At 43.5% G+C, this 20,372-nt stretch overlaps 1 protein-coding gene across 1 annotated transcript in view; it reads left to right on the forward strand.

The window, feature by feature from the left end:
* LOC126524719 (uncharacterized) overlaps positions 1–20,372 on the forward strand; it is a 451,239-nt gene that overhangs the window by 50,016 nt on the left and 380,851 nt on the right. The window contains exons 4-5 of the mRNA XM_055067253.2: positions 12,843–12,911; positions 18,605–18,772. Of these exons, the coding sequence (XP_054923228.2) occupies positions 12,843–12,911; positions 18,605–18,772 (237 nt within the window). The remainder of the gene's footprint in view (positions 1–12,842; positions 12,912–18,604; positions 18,773–20,372) is intronic.

Below are 20,372 nucleotides of genomic sequence, written 5' to 3' on the forward strand. Positions count from 1 at the left end.
GCTTCGGTATCGACAATCTCGATTCCGCAACCCAGCGATGTGGACTTGACCAGTCACATCAACGTCAACCTGCAGCTAAACCAACCCGAAAACGTGAGGCTCCTTACTCTGCTATCGTTATTTAGCGGCTGTTTCCCCACCACGTCGAAGGTCAAACAGACTGCTTTAACCAAACATAGAATCATCACTGAACCGGCCGTCCAACCTGTTCGCCAACACGCTTATCGCCTGTCACAGAGAGAACAGGATGCTATTCGGCATTAAGTTAAACCAATGCTGGACGATCATGTCATTCAACCATCGACGTGTCCTTGGGATTCACCTGTTGTATTAGATAAGAAGAAAGACGGTTCACTACAATTCTGTGTCCATAATCGCAAACTGAACAAGATCACAAAAAAAAGACGTTTAACCACTTCCTCGGATTGGCGACACTTTGGATCGCCTGCGACATGCCCGTTAGTTTTTTTTCAATGGATCTGCATAGTGGGTACTGGCAGATGGAAATTGACAAATGGGACAAGGAAGATACGACGTTTAAACACCCCACGGTCTTTATCAACTTAAGGTCCTCCCTTTTGGATTGTGTTCCGCTCCTGCCACATTTCAACGTATGATGGACACAGTTTACTCTGACCTTAAGTGGCACTCGAGTTTAGTCTACTTAGGCGATGTAGTTTTTACACCACGTTTGAACAACACATCCAGCGGCTTGAGGTGGTTCTTCAAGCCTGAAAAATGTCACTTTGGCTATGAGTAGCTTAAATTTCTAGGTCATATGGTCAGCAGCGCCGGTGTGCGCCATGAACCTGACAAAGCCATGGCAGTTTCTCTGTTCTCGATACCAGAGACAAAACACGATGTCCGCCGATTTGTAGGGCTTTGTGCGTATTACCGCCGTTTTGTGCTCACTTTTTGTGAGATTGCCGCACCTTTGCAACGACTCATCAAGAACAACGTCACATTTGTTTGGAGCTCTGCACAATCCGACGCCTTATACGACCTTCAGCGACGTCTACAGACACCACCGATCCCTGGTCACTTTGACACCGAGACAGGCACAGAAGTCCATTCTCATGCTAGTAACATTGGTCTCAGAGCGACACTCGTACAGCTTCAAGCTGGTGTTGAACGCGTTATTGTGCACGCCAGCCGAACGCTGCCTGCTGCGGAAAAAAACTCAGCAACTGAAAAGGAATGTCTGGCAGTCTAGATACTGACGACGACTCTGGTTTTCTATGTACTCTTCCGTCTTTAAACCTAGCTCAACAGCAACGCCAAGATTCCGAGCTCCAGCCTTTGATTGAATACCTTGAAGGAAGCCGCCTACAACCCTGGCGGCACTTCGCGTGTCACTTGTCCTCTTTCAGCCTACGCGATGACATCCTATACAAGCGAGACTTTAACCCTACGTCAACCGCTTTCCGGCTTGTTGTTCCCGCTCCTCTCCGCGACGACGTTCTACGTGCATGCCACGACGAACCAACGCCCGGGTATCTCGGTTTCACGCGTACTCTGGCAAGGGTCAAGCAGAAGTACTACTGGCGAAAACTCACAAAAACCGTGAAGCAATTCGTCAGAAGTTGTTGACATTGCTCAGTTGTTGACATTGTCGCAAAGTTCCACCACTGAAACCAGCCGTCTCCTTGAGCCTGTAGGACCTCCTTGCTCACCTTTTGTAGAAGTCGGGATGGATTTACTGGGCCAGTTTCCCAAGTCTTCGGCTGATAACAGCTGGATCGTTGTCGCCACCGATTACCTCACTCGATATTGCGAAACGCAAGCCATTCAGCGAGTTACTGCTTCACATACAGCAATTTCTTTGTCAAAAATATGGACATTGTGCTCCCGCTGTCGTCATCACAGACCGTGGAACGGCATTCACCGCCTAGTTGGTCAGAGATATTCTGCAGCTAAGTGGAACAACACACTGTACGGCAACTGCGCATCACCCGCAGACAAACGGGTTTACTGAGCGTCTCAACAAAAGGATTGCGGGTATGCTTTTTATTATGTATCATAAAAATTGGGATGAACTGCTCACGTAGCTGATGTTTGCGTATAACACTGCGCTTCAAGAAACCATCGGGTTTCCTCCTTTTCTTCTGGTCTATGGATGCCCCGTTACCACTATGCTCGACGTGATGCTCCTACCAACTTCGTCTCAACCTACCGCACCAGATAGAGACGCCTTTGTTCAGCGTGCCGAAGCAGCGCGACACCTTGCACGGCAATGAATTCTATCCCGACAAAGTCAACATGCTCGTCGATACAATATACGACATCGAGACGTCACATACAACCCGGGAGATCTCTTAAAACATTTAGTGCGCAAACAGGGACAAGGAATAGGAGCAACACAAGGACGAGCGCTCGTCCTTGTGTTGCTCATATTCTTCGTCCCTGTTCATTTGCGCACAAAAAGTTTTAAGATGGATATGTTCCTACTAGGCCGACTCGCAGTTATGCTCCCGGAGATCTCGCATGAGTTTGGACCCTTATGCGTCAACGAGGGCGCGCAGAACAATTATTGCGCCGATACTTTGGACCCTACATAGTTTTCCATCATCTAGGTCCCGTCAACTACGAAGTTATTCCAGCCCAAAACTTCGCACCACTCCCGTGGGCCACGTACCTATGACATTGTTCACGTTACCAGGATAAAGTCCTACCACTCGCGCTGACTATCATCTACAAACTTTGTGGTGCGGCCCCTGTCGTCACGTCCGTTGCCTTTCTTGTTTCTTTTATTTTCTCCTTGTGGCATTTACCATATCCCCAACTTTCCTTTTTATATTGGGGGGGGGAGGGGGGGGGCTACCTTTCGTCTACTCGCATGGAGTATTCATTCTTCTTCTCATTATTTTGGAGAGCGGGGTAATGGCACGTGCTAGTTTTGCTCGACACCGATGATGAAGTGTGGGTGGTAGCTGCTGCAGAAACGAACAGTATAAACGGCTGTTCGCTTGGAACTGACTGTCTGCCTTTTCCTCTCGTGACAATATATCACTGCATAAAAAGAAACTAGCACACAAAGACTTCAATGATAATAGAGGGGAAATTACTTGTACTTACTAATTGAATTAATAGGACACTCTGCTGCGAACATCTCAGCCACAATTTGCAGTCGTGCGCAGCGCGTGTAGCTTGCAAACAGAGCGCGGAGCCCCCTTCTTATCAAACGCTCTTTCTTCAACAGAAGCCTGCTCCCCACTCTTTCCTGGATACTCTATTTCGTAATATAGCGGAATACCCTAAGCGGCTACTATTGGCCAAAGGCTGATATCAAGAAAGGTGTTTTGATCAGTGAACTTCTACCTACTGTTACTGTGCATATTTATTGACACAGTCAACAGTTCTAGTAAAAACTAGAACAAACTACGGCAATCAGCTTTTACAGTGGCAGATTCCTAATTTACTTAATGATGAACATGCTTTATTTGATATCATGCAAGATTCCTCAACCATTCCAATATTCAGAAAGAAATCAAAACTGTAGTTTTCGAACAATTGACACCTGTTTCTTATTATTTATTTTCTGTTTTTCGACTGATATGCAATTTCATGCGTTGCAAGACTTTTTGTTCCCATTTGGCTTTTGGCCTTCCTGTATCTTTCTGTACGTACTTTATTTCTTCATTTTCGTTATTTATACTTATTGTCTTGCATTGATTTATTGTATGTATAATTGTATCATTCGTATATATAAGTATGTATATGTGTGTATTATGTGTATATATATATATACATTTTTTTGTACTGTTGTCTGCTGTGCTCGTGGCGCCAGGGGCCTAGTCAGGCGTGTATAGTCTCGCCTTTTGCTCCGGCGCCAGGACAATCTTGTATTGTCAAAATTATAATTAACTTCAAACTTCAAATTCTTCATTTGAATTAGATATATTTCCGGTACACGCCGAGTATCGCCTGCTCACGCTCGACCGCGCCCGCCCGTTTATAAATAAAATATTGGCCGCCTTGCTTAAGGGTGTCGCCGCCGTTGGGTCTCGCTAATTTCAGTGAGTTTTGAACTACCAACTAGCCCGCTGTAACGCAAAGCTAAACCAATTTTACACCTAGAGCTCCACAATTAGTCAAAATTTTCGGGTCACCCCCCTTCGACTGCCTGTCACGCCACGTAACGAGAACCGCGATATCTCCTAATTTGATATCACGTAGTGCACATTGATTATGCATGAATAGACTGAACGAAAGAAAAAAAAATACTTATTTTTGATTCGGCGCCTTTTCACCATTAGCCATCTGCTATCGGCCAACAGTTTTCGTGCTGCGCCCACTTCACCTGTCTAGCATGCGACGTCAAAAAGCTGTGAAAACTCACCGCGTCGAAGTGACGCATATGCATCAGATGCGTTCATATGCACAAGAAAACTGATTTTTTTGTCTGCATAGTGGGAGGTGGCCCCGTTCCGAAAATAATTGATAATGGCTGTCCGTCGATTGCTCGGGCACGGGCTATTCGCACCTGCCGGAGAGCATTGGTTTATTTGCTTATAATAAACTTTTAGCGTGGCAATATCACGTTATCCAGCCATTTCGGCATGTGTACCGCATCACTCTGGCAACTATTCTTTGCTGAGGATCAGCTATACTGACATGTTTAACCATCCGTTGCATGCCGCCACAATTTTCGGCATGCCACCGCAAGCTAAAGGAAAGCGGACCAATCGCAGACACCGGTTCCACCCTTATCTTCCAATTATCTATTTTAACTGCGCCGGCTGGGCCCCATCAAAACTCTCTCCACATGAGCGTGCTCCTCGCCTCTTGTAAGCCAATTAGATAAGAGAAACTGCTCAACGTAGGCAAGTTTATTCGCTTTCAAAACAACAGTAACTTGCTGTAAACAAGGAGAGCGTTTAACTGGAGTGTTCAGACAACGCTGCGGGTCGCCACCCGATGCCTGCGTTGTGGGTTAGTAAATTTTGCGTCCGCAGATTGGTATAAAAGCAGATTGGAGTAGTATTACGTTATAGGGACCCCAGACTGGAGCCACGCGAAAGGTCACGTCAGACATCACGCATGCTTGCCAGCGTGCGCTTACTTCAGGCCGATTCTGGTTAGACGCTTTTACAGGCACGGCTTCGTATTGAGCGAATAATAGCGCTTCCGTATGCGCAAGTTGGACGTGGTTGCTCCCGTGGGTCAACTTAGGCCAGGACAAAGCCGGTCGACACCAAGTAGCACGGTGAGACTATAGCACGTAAGCGTAAGCTCGCACTCAAGCCCCGTCGTGCACAAAGCAAACGCTGCGCACATGCACTGCAGTTGTGTGTAGCTTCTGCCTGCTACGTAGTACAGATACCGAGGCCGCTGCAGAGTGCCGTAGGGGGCCGCTACGAGTCCTCTCCAAAGCATCGTTTATGTAACAAACATGTTTGTTCTCTCTCTCTCTTTGCTGGCTAAGAACAAATGGCTCTCTGCGGACATCCGCATTTGGCGCGTCGTAGGTGCCAAAATCGAAAGTAGTGGCGTCAACGTGAACATACAAAATCAAATTTCACCTGCGCGCCCAGGTGCCTTCAGTAGGGCACAGTTGTGCGCACGCCCTGCTCGGCCGTAGACTTCGGAGTGCAAGTACTTGAAGAAAGCGCAAAAGAATCGCGTACGGGATGTTTCATTGCCAATAATTTCGCTTCTACTGAACGCATTGAAATAATTTTTGAGGCTAAGTATTTCTGAAAAAAAGTATTTGAATTTCAAATCCATTCTCCGCATCCGTCACGGAGTGGTTAAAGGTCCACTTAGCGAAGAAGCTCGAGAACAAGTTAAGGTCCGCGCGAATAGCATTGTTGTGTTGAGTAACGTTAGAAGACAGGAAGACAGCTGAGTGAACGAGAAAGCAAACGGAGAGATACGATATTGCAGTTGGCAATAGAAGAAGAAAGTGAATCTGAGGAGGGTATGTAATGGGCAAAACAGATAGCCGGTGGATCATTAGAGTTAAATAAAGGTTCCTAAGAGAAGGGAGGCGCAGTCGCGTGTGACAGAAAATTAGGTGGGGTTATGGAATTAGCACATCTACGTGCGCAGGCTGCAATCAGCTAGCAAAAGACAGAAGTAATTAGAAACTGCTGTGAGAGGCCTTCGTCTTGCACTGGACCTAAAATAAGCTAATGACGATGATGACTAGTTAAAGAGTGAGCTAAAACACCAGTTACAAGGCCTGCAGCTGCTGATAAATGAATCTAGTCGGTGGCAGCCTGTATGCGGGGGACGTCGCCTGGGATGATCGGTATTTATTGACACCTCCTCTAAACGGGCCGACAACGAATAGTCGCCTAGCCTGCTTAAGCTAATCTAGAATTGCATAAACGTTAATCTATCTTTTCTTTTATGTATCCTTACTCTTATCTGTTCCTTCAAACATCTATTTCTGCCTTGTATGCCTGCGACGCATCAAACCTCATCAATTTATTCCTGCGTTTTGTCTACCAATACTCAACACGTCTCCGCTTTTAAACCCAGTGCTTCTGGAAGGTGAACATTACCTACGGGTTTCACTTTGTGAATACCTTCGCACCCCATTAGGATGTGCTGAGAGATAGCGAGTGAGAGAGAGAGAGAGAGAGAGAGAGAGACAGATAGGACATCTTTATAGAGAGATCCTACTGGGTTCGAAATGGGAACGGATCGGCTGGGAGGCTGGCCCCGTAAAGCTCCCCTTTCCTTCAGACGCAGGCCAGGCCTTGAAGCGTAGCGGCATCCTCCGCCACCCGGAGAGCCCAGAGCTGGTCTTCTGGGCATTCACTGAGCACTATAGCCTCCTACTGCACAGGGGTTCTTATTTTAGCATCGTGTTCTATGCTGTGTCTGATATTGTTTGGAGCTGATGAACATGCCCATATAATGTGATGGAGGTCTGCACGTCGTGTATTGCATGTCTTACACTGTGATGAGTGCACAAATAATGAGGATGTGCTGAACTGCCTGCGCATTTTCGCCTCAGCGCACACAAGCCTCATTCTGCTGCGAATGTTTGCCGCGGTAGGTTTTGCCTTGAGGCAACCAGTTCAGGCCTAAGTAGCAAGCCATTGCACAGCTGGAATAGTGGAATATGCCGTAACAGACCATTACCCTATATTTTTTGCACAGGTTCCGTAACGCCTTCTGAAGCAGCCAAATACATCAGGACTTTCTTTGATTCTAATAAATTCACTCGTATGATTCGTGCAATTGACTGGGCTGACGTGCTTGAAGAGCCATGTGGCGAAAGGGCTTTTGAATCTTTCTTTTGCAAAAATATCCGAATGCTCTAGCTTATGTACAAGTAACACAACTGGGACGCGGTGGTTTAGCTCGCCAAGAAAGCCTCGGACTAGTGGTTCTTTATTGCGGTCCATTAAAAAAAGAGATAATCTTCGTAAGAAACTTAAGTCCAGCCATTCAATAATGTGTTGTGATTGCGCTTCCACATATATTCAAATGTTCTAACAGCCACTTTAAAGAATGCCAAGCGTAATTACTACGAAAATAAAATAAGAATAAATGGAAGTGATACCAGGCGAAACTGGCAGGTTATTAAAGAATTCTTAAACATCAGTACAACCAAAAATCACATATCGTGTGTGAACCACGAGTCTGCTAATATCACTTACCCTCAAGACATAGCTAATGTTTTCAGTGACCATTTTAGTATTGCAGACGGTAGTCAGCCTGATTCAACGTTGCTTAGTTTTCCGCGCTGTTCTCATTCATTTTGCCCGTTCCCCACAACATCGCTAGAAGTATGTAACATTATCAATTCTCTTAAAATAACCGGTCCGGGCCTCGACTTCATACACCCCTCTAGCATTAAGCTTGTCTAACGAAATCTCACCTGCGTTAGCACATATAGCAAATAGACTATTTATAGATGGCATCTTTCCTAATCACCTCAAGACAGGTAAAATAATCCCAGTATTTAATGAAGGTGACCATAAGTGCACGAGTAATTATCGTCCTATCTGCATTTTGTCGTTCTTTTGTAAGGTCATCGAAAAACTTATGCATAATCGCCTAACTAAATACTTATCCAAATTTAATCTTTTAATTCCTGATCAATTTCGTTTTCGTGACAATTTTTCAACTGAATTAGAGCTTATTACTTTTTATGAGAGGGTTAATTTAGCCATCGATCAAGGCCTCTTAGTTGGTGCTCTCTTTATTGATTTCACAAAGGCGTTTGATCCAATCAACCGTCGTATTCTTTCAAGTAAACTTGAATCGTATGGCATTTCTGGGCCGCCTTTACAAATCCTTCGCAACTACCTAATTGACCGACACTATATAGTCGAAGTTAATGGTGTCTTCACCTCATCAAAAACTGTAAATGCAGGTGTCCCTCAGGGATCAATACTTCTGCCACTTTTATTTCTCATATTCATTAATGACTTGCCAGAAATATGAACACATGCGCACTGCCTTCTTTACGCTGATGACACCACTATTTTCGCATCTGATAAAAATTTATTTGCATTGCAGGATAAACTTAACGCTGACCTAACGAATGTTCATTCCTGGTGTGTAGAAAGCAAGCTAACCATTAACCCATCTAAGATATTTATGGTATTCCATTCTTCAAAAACTTTGCACATTGACTCTATTGTAGTGTCTCTAAATAATAATGTATTTGCAAGATCCGCGTCTACTAAATTTCTTGGTGTGGTACTAGATGAGAATCTAAATTTCCAGTGCCATATTGAATCACTTATTCAAAAAATCTCATTTGGTATTCACATCATAATAAAAACTCGCTCTTTTTTTCAGCAAACCATTCTCATGTCTTTATATTACGCGTATATACACAGTCATCTCTCATACTGCCTGTCATCTTGGGGTAATACATATGCCACACATCTTCATCAGTTAGAAGTTTTGCAAAAGCAGGCGTTACGATTAATTGCATTCCAATCGCATACATCTCCCTCTGCTCCCATATTCCGTTCCCTAAATGTTTTACCTTTACGCATGTTATTCAATCATAAGCTGTCGCTACTGATGTTTCGTCTTATAAATACCGAGTTTAATATTACAGGTTTTAGTCGCTCTAGCCTCATCAATTATAACAACACAAGATTTTCAGCACAACTCAATCTTCTCTTTCCAAAAGCAAGAACTAACTATGGGAAATTTACCGTCGCGTTTTCAGGCATTTGTTTGGAATTCAATACCATCTGATATGAAGACATCTACATTATTATCATTCAAGCGTAGAACGAAGGAGCATTTCATGAACATATCTGACGCGTAGCATAATTTAACGAACTTAGAATTAATTACATTTTGTTCACTTTACCATTACGCAATGCAATTTTCAATTACCGAGTTACTGAATTTTGCCTTAATTGATACTTCTCCTCGTTGTAAGCTTTACGTGCCAATTATCCTCGTTTGAATTGTCGCAGGTTATTTTTAGGATTTCTTCAATTATTTTTCTTCTTTTTAACTGTGTGAATACACTTGTGATATTTTCAATAGATTTTTTTCTCCTACCGTTTATTTCCGATGATGATATAGAAATTGTATAATATGTGACATGACTCACTGTTTGCCGCGATCCTACTATCCCGTTTTCATGTCTTGTTAGGAGGTCCCCCGACAGTTGTTACTTCGGGACTTCCGAATGTGTACTTATACCCATCTTGTATTTGATTTTGTCAAAAATAAATATTGATTGATTGATTTTCCTAGACATTAACTACAGATTTTCCTTTCTTATTCATTTTTTTTCATTCTCATAAATATTTTTGATCTTCTTTGTTGCCATCTGTTGCATACAATTTGCTATCTATGTTTTTCTCGCTTTCTTTCTGATGACTTATTCTTGCACTTTCAAATGCCCTGTACCTTGTAGCCGACCTCGCTCGTTCTGTGTCCACGTTTTTGACACACAATTCATCGTGAACTTCAGCCGACCAGTCATTTTCATCCATGTTCCTTAGGCCTTTCTACAAAAGCTTTTTTGTGATATAAAAAGAGGCCCAGCCCATGTCTCCATGCACTGCTTCATTTGTGAAAAGGCATCAGGCGTACCTACCTTTGCATAATTTGAAACACCAACGCGACGTCTCATATTAAGCACAAAATGGTATTAGCAAAGTTAGCGCTTGCACCATCACCCCCTCTCTCGTTTCCTCGCACAACCTCATCTACAGTAGTCCTAAAGGGCTATGTTACAATATTGTTGGATTCCGCTTCCACGTTATCTTTAAATAAGGTTGGTGTGAATGCTTGAGTAGGTCTTCACTTCCTTTCTGTATACACTAAGGTACTTGTTTTGCTTCCCATTATGTATGCACTCGCTGTTGAAATAGCCCGTCAACACTTCTCTTTAATAAAGATCATAATTACCGATTTCGCGGTGCTTACTTTAAGGCCTAGATTACTCGCTGCATTGCCGCAGATATAAGCAAGTGTCTGTAGATGTCTTGCAATGTCTGCTAGTTGCACTGTTTTCCGCATAAATCAGCTCAGCGACTTTCTGGGTACCCGATGCCTACTACGGTTTTAAGGCAAATTTAATTCCCTGTTTGGAAGACGTATTTTTAGGTGCTTAACATAAAGCGTTGTCAATAATGAATTAATAACATTTTTAGTCCAATGCGAAATCATCGAGTCATTTAATATAAAAAAGGCGGCGTTGGTCCGACAGTCATGAATATTACCGCTAAAATTGTGCTATACCTCAAACAACCTACCAAACAATTCATTAACTAAACTGCTTTACATTTATAATGGTAATTTATTGATACTGGCCTAATATGAAGGCTCGTTGTGTATATATTCTATGACGCTTTGTTCTATTGAAATTAAAATTGAGGAGTGGCACATTACGCTCGTGTTTGTCTTAACCTCTTAAATGTTTCGGAAAAGGACAGCTCGTCAGCCGCAATAGTTAGGTTTTCAAAGTCTTTTGGGCAAACTCAGCATCCCTATTTAGTCTTTCTTCTACTACATAGATGGCTGTAGTAACAGGGTTTAAAAATCCGCAGTTGTTTCGCTCTTTTTCATTTTACTCTATATACATCAGCCTTTTTCAGTTAGTCGAAAGTCGCACTGATTCAGTTCTACATTCTAGATGCCCGCCACTTTATCAGCGCTGGAGAGGAGTGTTTATTGCGGTCTTTGCTTGCTACTCTATAGATGGCAGGGATATATCAGCGCTCCAATGCCGCGTTTCTTTACACGCACGCTTTAGGCGCCTTTTAGCAGATATGGGACGTTGGCGTCTGGCATCGACGGCTCGCAAAGTGCATCGCGCGTGCAACATAAGGCTGCTGTGTCTTTGACGTAAAGGCGATGCACTAGAGAAGATGATGGTCGTCTTGTTGCTTCATCTACTCACAGCAATGATTCGGAAAGCGAAGATGACATTGACATGTCCCAACCATGGCATAGCGTTTTACATAAAGCAAGCTGGTCTAAAATGCTTTTATTTATTGAGCGAGTGAAGTTTGAATACAAGCAATTAAAAAAGCAAGGCAAGGTCACATTTAGTCACACTAATAAAACGTTTAAAGGGTAACTGAACTGTTTTCAGAAATGCAACCAATACAATTTCGTTCTGCTGGCTACACTTTTCATCGGTAAGGTTACCTGTTCATCAAAAAAGCCCAATTTTGTCCGTAACGTTGCGGCTTACATAAAACCTAGTACCTTATAGGACAAACAACCTGCGTAAAGATAGATAAGTAAAAACCTTTCAAAGTACGCGAATCAAAGTACGCGAATAGCTTATGGTGGCTACAGAAATGAAATGGACTCACAAAGAAATTACTTCGGAGGTAAAGTGCTGCCACTGATGAACTCACTTGGTACCCCGTTCTCTCCACGATATCTTTACGTGCAATCGTAGTTGTATGCGGTAGGGTGTACTTTTGGGAATGTGTGCAATTTGTTCACTTTCTCGTCTATTATTTTGTTTTGGAGAAATATTTCATTCGGTGGACGATACGGGAGACCAAGGTATTGTGCAATGTTAACAATGAAATAAATAAGCCGGTGAAGTAACGCAAAATGATCGCGCATTAGACGTACGAATTAGATGCACTTTTCATACTGCCTCATAGCGCAGATGCGGATGTCTGCACGGGCCACCTGCGTGTTCGTGGATGTCAGGTGTTTCATAGATAATAAAGTAAAGCGAACAACTCAAAAAGTACTGAAAAGCAAGACACCCAGATACAGGCAAATAAGGATACGTTTTCACATTGTGCTCGCAATGCGATGCGAACGAACAGAGTCACTGCCGGACTCGCATCGCACGTTTCACCTCATATGCACGTGACTTGCGTTTGCTCCACCACTCGAAAACGAAATGTCAGCGCGCGTGTTCGCCTTCTGAGAATTCATTTCAAAGAAAGGTCTGAGATGAATTTCGCACAACTGACAAGTAACAGTAATAAATAAGTTATTATATAATTGCTCCGATAATTCGCTCTTTATATTTTATCTTGTAGCATGTATTTGGTGGGAAATCGGTGGGCTGATTCTTCTACGCAATCCGCTTGCTGGTGTCGTTTTCTGACTAATTGCGATGAGTCTGTGCATTGAGAACCTGATTATAGTGCGATCAGTAGGTTGTACAAATTTCTAAGTCAGAGAGTAATCACGTAATTGTTACAAGTAATCGTGATATAAGAAATACAGTGAAGACCACTCCAGATGTAAATAAGGGGTGTTGATACTACTCTAAAATGCTAGGGTATGCTATTTATAGAGCATGCGTCAAACAGAAGAAAAGTGCATACGAAACGTGGCGCAGTATGAAAACGCAGTCCATTTTAAAGTTGTGTCCCATGTTTTCTGAGTCTTAAAACAGGAAAATTTTCTTGGTTTTACAGGTAACATTGGCCTGCGACCTCCATACTGGAAAACGAATTTCTACGACGACCCCCCAAACAGACAGTTTGGTGAGATACTCTGGTTTTTAATTTGTGTCCAAGCTTTCTTATATAAACCTCTGAGAACTGCACTATTGAGCATCGTGCAGGTTCTTTTTCTTTTGCAGTTCGTTATATTCACGCTCATGGGTATCACAGGTATTCATTTGGTGACCTATAGCCAAAATAACTCCCCAAAATAAGGTGTTGCAACGTTCGTAGATGCTCCGTTCAGAAGGTTACGAAAGTAGCTGAGCGGACACTTCGAACGAATGTTCCACCAACGATTTGGTATTTAAAACACTTTCTCCACATTTGTTTTTTGGTCTCGTAGACCACGCACCGGGCTGATACACCGCTTCAGCTGGGGCTCAGAAATTTCACCTAATTCTTATGTGATTGAGCAGTATACCCAGGCGTCCGTCAATTGTTATGGTGATCGCCATGGTAAGGCGACCACGATGGCTATAGCAAAACGCAAACGGCGCTAACGATAGGAAAGGCCACCGCCGGGCCATATCCAAGACTAGGACGTTTCTTTGCTGAGCGAAATGTCGCGGTACGATTCTCAAATGCAGTGGCCGCAATTTCGTGGGTTAGAATGATGATGATGGGTTAAAGGGATTCACACTTAAACAAAGTAAGACGCTGCTTACGAACGTCTTTAGTGCGCATACACAGCTATGTGGCTGCTAATTTCTAGAGAGTGAGGTTCGCTTTTGCTCCGGACAACGAAGCCCTCGTGACACAGGTCTATATAGCCCCATTCTAAAACTGGTAGAGCGCAACATAGAAAGGAAGAAACATGCCGAGCCTGCCAGATAAAGGAATACAGCGTCACTTCCAACTGGTTTATTGGCAAGTTGCACGAAATATATAGCTACAAGAAACCATCAGGACATGTCGTCACAACACTTCACAAAGTGTCACACCGATAGAAGGCTACACTATCATGAGTCACACAGTATACGCGCAATTCTGTCCTGTAAGGTCAAACTGACCAAGAAATCTTACTTCCTGTGTAGATAGGGGCAAAGAGCGCGCTGCCAGCCCTTGCTATGAGATCAGCTTCAGTAAGCACCCGCATAAGTTGTGATCGGTGCATTTTTAGCACTTCACACTGACGAAAATTCGGTTTATATTCACAGTCGCCACAGTGAATTCCTAAGTGTCCCTCTATAGCTCGGTGCACATTGTAATCACGTTCTTTTAGCCTTTCATTAGGTAGCAGCCAGTGTGGCCTATATATCTATTCCCGCATGATAGTGGAATTGAATAAACAACCCCAACAACGAAAGACCCACAACGCTTCTTGTGCATGGTCCAACAGACAGTAGCGCGCATATGGAGCGCATTTAGGACAGTGCAGGGCCTGCGTAGCGTAGCCGGCGTAGAAAACACTACTTCCACGTTACCGTTGCGGCCAATCTTTTTTAATCTGTGAGAGACGTTACTCAAATATGGTATGACTACGAGCCTCTTTAGTTCATTATTTTTTTGTTAGGCTTCCGTGTCATTGTCCTTTAGCTGAATAGCTTTTCAGCTATGGCCGACAGTAGTGTGGCCGGGTACCCGGCACACAAGTCGATCAAGTTTAGCTGCAAAACTGCGCTGCATGGTATGATGACAGGGCTTCCTGAGGGCATTAGTAAGATAAATATTAGCGATGCTTCGCTTAACCTGCTTAGAATAGGCTGAGTCAAATGATAAGATGTTTCCCGCTTCTTGGTTCCTACATCCAGCATACATGGTCACGTGAAAGAAGTACATTGAGGTCCAAAAATTGTAAGCTGTTGTCAACAGGCATTCCATGGGATAAAGCAAACGGATGAGTGCAACTGTTAAACGTTTTCACGATTTCGTCTGATGTGGGCGGGAAACCAGCGTTGTCGTAACCTACAACGCCAAAAAATCATCTACAAATCGGCAGCATTCTTTGACGACACTTCGTTTATCTAGCATGCTCAATATCCGCCGGTCATGATGAGCAAGATAGATGTCACTTGAGACAGAGGCCAGGCATGACCCAATGCATGCACCACAGATTTGAATATAGGTCCGGTCATTAAAAGATACAAAAGTCGATTTTAGGTAAAACGATAAAAGTTCAGTGACGTTGCTGTTATGAACACCGGTGCGATTCTGGAAACCTATTGCACCAAAGGAATCAATGGCTTCCTCAATACCCTGCAACAACTTGTCGTGGGGTAAAGAATAATATAAATATATTATGTCTATTGAAAAATCTTGTAAACCCTTGCTATTCTCTTTGAGAAAGTTTGTCATAGCGTCCGAGTTCCTTATTAAAATAGGGTCCTCAACAGTAAGCAACTTAAGTTTGTCTTGTAAACACAAGAAGCCAACAAACACTGACACCAAGGACAACATAGGGGAAATTACTTGTGCTTAATAAATGGAATAATGAAACGACAAATTATTGGAAATTAAAGTGGATGAAAAAACAACTTGCCGCAGGTGGGAACCGAACCCACAACCTCCGCATTTCGCGTGCGATGCTCTACCAGTTGAACTACCGCGGCGCTGTTTCCCCATCCACTTTCTTGGGTATTTACACATAAATAACCTGACGTGTTTTTTTTAAAGCTTATGCAACGATCAATAAATGGCAATTTTCTCTTTCCTGAACCACTGCCTGATGTTTGCACCCATTGAGGCGGAATCTCTTCCGGAACAATAGCCGTCCAATGTCTTGATTTCGTTAAATTTCCTTGACTGTAAACCCTGTGCCAGCTACCGTCGTGCATATAGTGCTTCCTCACGCTCATAATGCGTATGTCGTTCGCGACCTTGAAGTACTTAGCGTGCAGCCTTAGAGGAAATGCATTCGTGATAAATAAGGATCACTGTTTGACATCACGATGAAGCCCAAACCGTGCGATGTTTTAAAGTGCAGTATTAAGTGCTTCCAATTGTATAATAATAAAACATCGAAAATAAGCAGTAACCATTCAATGTCTTGCATGGTCTAAGAATACCCAGGCCTAATTCTGTAATAATGTTCTTATATAACATCAATCAAGTACGTCAAAATGTTCCTGGCTAAAAGTGAAAAACATTTACTAGAAATTCTACCGCTAAATTCCTTTCTTACCAAAAGCAAAAAGATGTGTTTATCGCTGAGTCTAAAAATAATAAGAAACGAATGGATTGGTCTCATAAACAAGCACATTCGAAGAAATTGTCGAATGATAACTGAACATGTCAGGAATTGCGAGTCTCACGTGTAATTGATCTTTTCAAATAAACAACCATTCTCACGAATACTTGCGCAGATTTATTATGACTTGCCAAACGTAAGCATGAAAACAGCATGACAAATGCCATTTCTATTCAGCAATGGGGAAGAAATCTAAAGACTATGTGACTTCGTGCACCGTGCTGGCATTGCGACTGCGTTTCCGCGGTCGTTGAGTAAAATGTCATATACTGGAAACGTTCTGGAACATTTCGTAGAGAACGAGCTGCTAACGAGCCCATCGGTAGTGGTTGTATAGGTGGCTGCACATGTGAGCTGTTTCGTGCTGATTCGTCGTACCTGCACTGTCTTCAGCCTCGCGAACGCCGGCGCCTGCAACCGCCCCAGGGGGAGAGGGCTGCTGGAAAAATGGGTTGCTCTTCCCGAGTGCTCGACAAGAGCGTGTATACCTTATGACACCCCGAAGCACTCTTTTGGCAGCAAATGCACGTCTGAGCTTACATGTTGGAAGACTAAAGTAAAAAGGCAGTAACGGGTTTAGTCACTAAAGATGCCATCCAATGATACCACTATTTACTAGGACTTTACTACTTACAATATTTCAAACTTACAGTAAGTGGTGCCTTAATTTAGCAGCTCGTAAGCTCAACAAACCAGCTAAAAGGGCGTCGTCATAACCCCGTCCCCTCGGGTCTATTACGCTGTGTTGCTGCGGTATTACTGCAAAGTTCAGATACGCTATAGTTCTTCTATAATTATTTGTAGTATACCTCACAAGGCATTGAGTAAGGGAGACATAGACTCAAGTGGGCACATACAATCTAGTAAAAATATGAAGGTAGAGAAAAAAACAACACCAGCCAAGTACACATCCTAAAAATTGAAGAAACATATTAGCTACATACATCTGCGTATGCGTACAATAAGAATGAATCCTATAAGTTTATAACAAACATATTACAGTGCAAGAAGAAAGTAGGAAAAATAAAACCACACGGGGAGTACGATAGCAACGGTTAACAACGGTTAATCGAGTTGAGTAAGTTCCCAAATTTTTCACGGTCAGTTTCGGCAACTATGCTGTCGGGAAGGCTGTTCCAGAGACGAATGGCACGGGGAATCGCAGACGAGTTAATGCTTCAGTTTAACCATAGATGCGCATGAAGCTATGATGATTCTGTAATCTGTGCGACTTGTACGATGACATTTCTAGGTGTAGGGAGCGTTTGTTAGTGTGGTGGGCGTATTTATGAAATAATGAAAAAAGGGCTACGTCGCCATGATTACTCAGCAGCTGATGTGAATGGTGAAGCTTTATTTCAGTTACGTTAGAACGGTAGTCAGCATTCCGGGAAATGAAACGTGCGGCTCCATTTTGGCTTGATTCCAGCATGTTAAAGTAGCTTCGGTGGGGAAACCAGACCGGAGTGGTGAACTCAAGTCGAGGGCTTCCTCAAGTCTAGGGCGAACAAATGTTTCAACTGCCAATTTGTGGATAAATGTTCGTGAGTTTTCAAGGTTATGTTCGAGTAATAGCTAAGTCCTGCGTTGTGTGACACAAATGTGTAAAGTGTATAGATTATGTAAATAAATATGCAACTTTGTTTTCTTTCTCCAGATATCAATTTTGTCATGCGCACTCCCGTTAACACTGTGCGCCTGAAGGATGTGGTTATATATGCTCATAAAGTAGTTTCTTAGGAACATATAGCGTATAGTATCCTGATCGTTGTATTATGGGGTTCGTTGTTCCCTCTTGTCGTTTGTTCAATTTTGGGCAGTGCAGATTAGGACACTCAGCCTGATCTTCCTGTGATTACCCTTACGTGCCATTATTTGAAGGTGTTATAATACTACCACTAAACTGTGTTGCAACGTCGTTCTCGTTTTTCTACTCGCATGCGAATTTATAGCAGAACTGTTTCTTTTTTTACTTTTGTTACCACATGAGTGCACTGATGTGGATAAGCGGTGAGCATAACAGAATAAAAGTTGCATAACAGCAGCTTGACTAGTGCCACCTCCATCAAAAGGGTAGTACATATTTATAGTCCGCTCTATAGAACACAAAATACCTCATTGTTATTGGCAGAAGTGCAACTTGTAAACCAAAAAGGCCGCTCTAACTTACTTGTGGGGTGGGAAATGCCAGTATGCCAGTGCCATGACTGTCTCTAGTTTTTAAACTGACGCCCTCTGCTGGTGGCATGCGCCGCCTCCTTTGGCCAGCAAAAGAGCTACCAGCGGCGTAGTTACCTTTGTGGCACCAACTGAAACGAGCCTTTTTCTAAGAGGGACACACGATAGCGTTAGGCGAGGAAAGCCTCGCGCCGCATGATTCGCAAGACTCTCCACGGCGTCAGCGCATATGCTTCGACGGTGAATATCCAACCACCAAGGACCACGAAAAGAGGCAAAACAGCCAAAGAAAGCCATTTCCTCTAATTCAGTGACTGCGATAATTTGCGTCGTGGCAAATGTAGCGATCGTGTCATTTTCTTTACAGCGATACGCATGATTGGATGGATAAACTGGACGGCAACCCGCTGCAAGGACTTCTCCGATTGGGCTTGCGGAGGACGTGGAATTGAAGCGTCGAGCCTTGCCATACGTGAAACCTCAGAAACCGCAGCCGAAGACTACGCCATGGAATACGCAATAGAATTGATAGACCGTAAGTATTTCGTGCGGATGGCCAGAAAAAAAAAAAGAACTTGGCAATGTCGGTAACGCCGTGAAGGTGCAATACGTCCCTGCCAGCACACGTAGCCCGCACTGATGCACGATCTCTCAGGCTACAATAGCAAATTGCACATTCCCTTGTCAGAAAATGCAAGTCCAACACAACCCGCCGTGGTTGCGCAGTGGCTATGGTATTGGGCTGCTGAGCACGAGGTCGCGGGATCGAATCCCGGCCACGGCGGCCGCATTCTGATGGGGGCGAAATGCGAAAACACCCGTGTACTTAGACATAGGTTCACGTTAAAGAACCCCAGGTGGTCAAATTTCCGGAGTCCTCCACTACGGCGTGCCTCATAATCAGGAAGTGGTGTTGGCACGTTAAACCCCATAATTAAAAAAATGTTAGATCCAACGCAAACGTTCACTAAAATGTTATGCGCAGAATTCTCATTCTACGAACAAAAGGTGGAATCTCCTGCAATAATCGTTTAAGTTTAGCACAGTTCAGACGTTCTCTTGCATCTCTTAAACTGATGCACTAAACATTTTATATTACTTCAATTGCTATTAGCATTATTCGGGAACTTCACATAGTTTTCGGTTTTGTTTACAAGTCCACTATACTTGGGCAGCGTAATGTAGTTGCGGGTGTCTGAATGTTCACAGTATTATAGAGCTTTATTTTCGCTTGTTAATAGGATACAGCGATAGCTGACATGCTAGTCTATTTGCACATCCATGTCGTATACCGAGAATCACCATGGATTTTACCGGCAGTAACCGGAAAATCCACCCTAACCGTGATAGCGTAGTAACATGGTAGCGCCCGTGCAATCTAGACCGCCCACTTTGATCCGAGTTCGCGCTTGCTACTGACTCTCTACCCTGACAGGAAAAAAATAAATGGTAGAAAGCGTCTTCGCTTAGTCTCTTCCAAGGTAAAGCACAAAGCATTAGGCATGTTTTGTCCTGATTACGAGAAACATTCCTATCCCCCGATTAGGTAAAAATGTTTCGGGCCACCCCCGCTTCGCCTGTATGTCACGGGACTACACGAAAACCGCGGGAACCCCGACTGCTGTGACGTGTAGACACTGACTATGCATAATTCGACTAAGCAAGAGAAAAATAATGTTTTCCATTCTACGCCTTTTTCACTTTGATCCCTGCGATCTTGGTCAAAAGCGTTCAGTCTGCGCTCACTTCACCTGTCTGTCACGTGTCAAACTTAGCTGTACTTCATAAAATGCATTAAAGGGGCCCTAAACCACTTTTTACAGAAGTGGAGAAAGGCATCTGAAGTGAAAATAGGTCATTTCACATGTGCTTTGCCCCAAAAAGTACTTCAATGCGTTCAGCAGAAGCAGAGTTATTGGGAATCAAACCCAGCCTGTGCTGTAGTCCCCGTTGCTTCTTTAATGCCTTGCACGGCGAAGGTTACGGCACAGTGGGGCGTGCTCGCAACGCTCTGCTTTCTAAATGTCACCGTGGCGCCCAGTTCGTTCCATTTGGAATGTTAACGTTTCATTTTGAATGTTAACGTAGACACCACAACTTCCTCCTTTGGTGCCTACGACGCGCTACACAGATAG

This window comes from Dermacentor andersoni, chromosome 3 (assembly GCF_023375885.2).
Source record: "Dermacentor andersoni chromosome 3, qqDerAnde1_hic_scaffold, whole genome shotgun sequence".
In the NCBI taxonomy this organism is placed as follows: Eukaryota; Metazoa; Arthropoda; class Arachnida; order Ixodida; family Ixodidae; genus Dermacentor; species Dermacentor andersoni.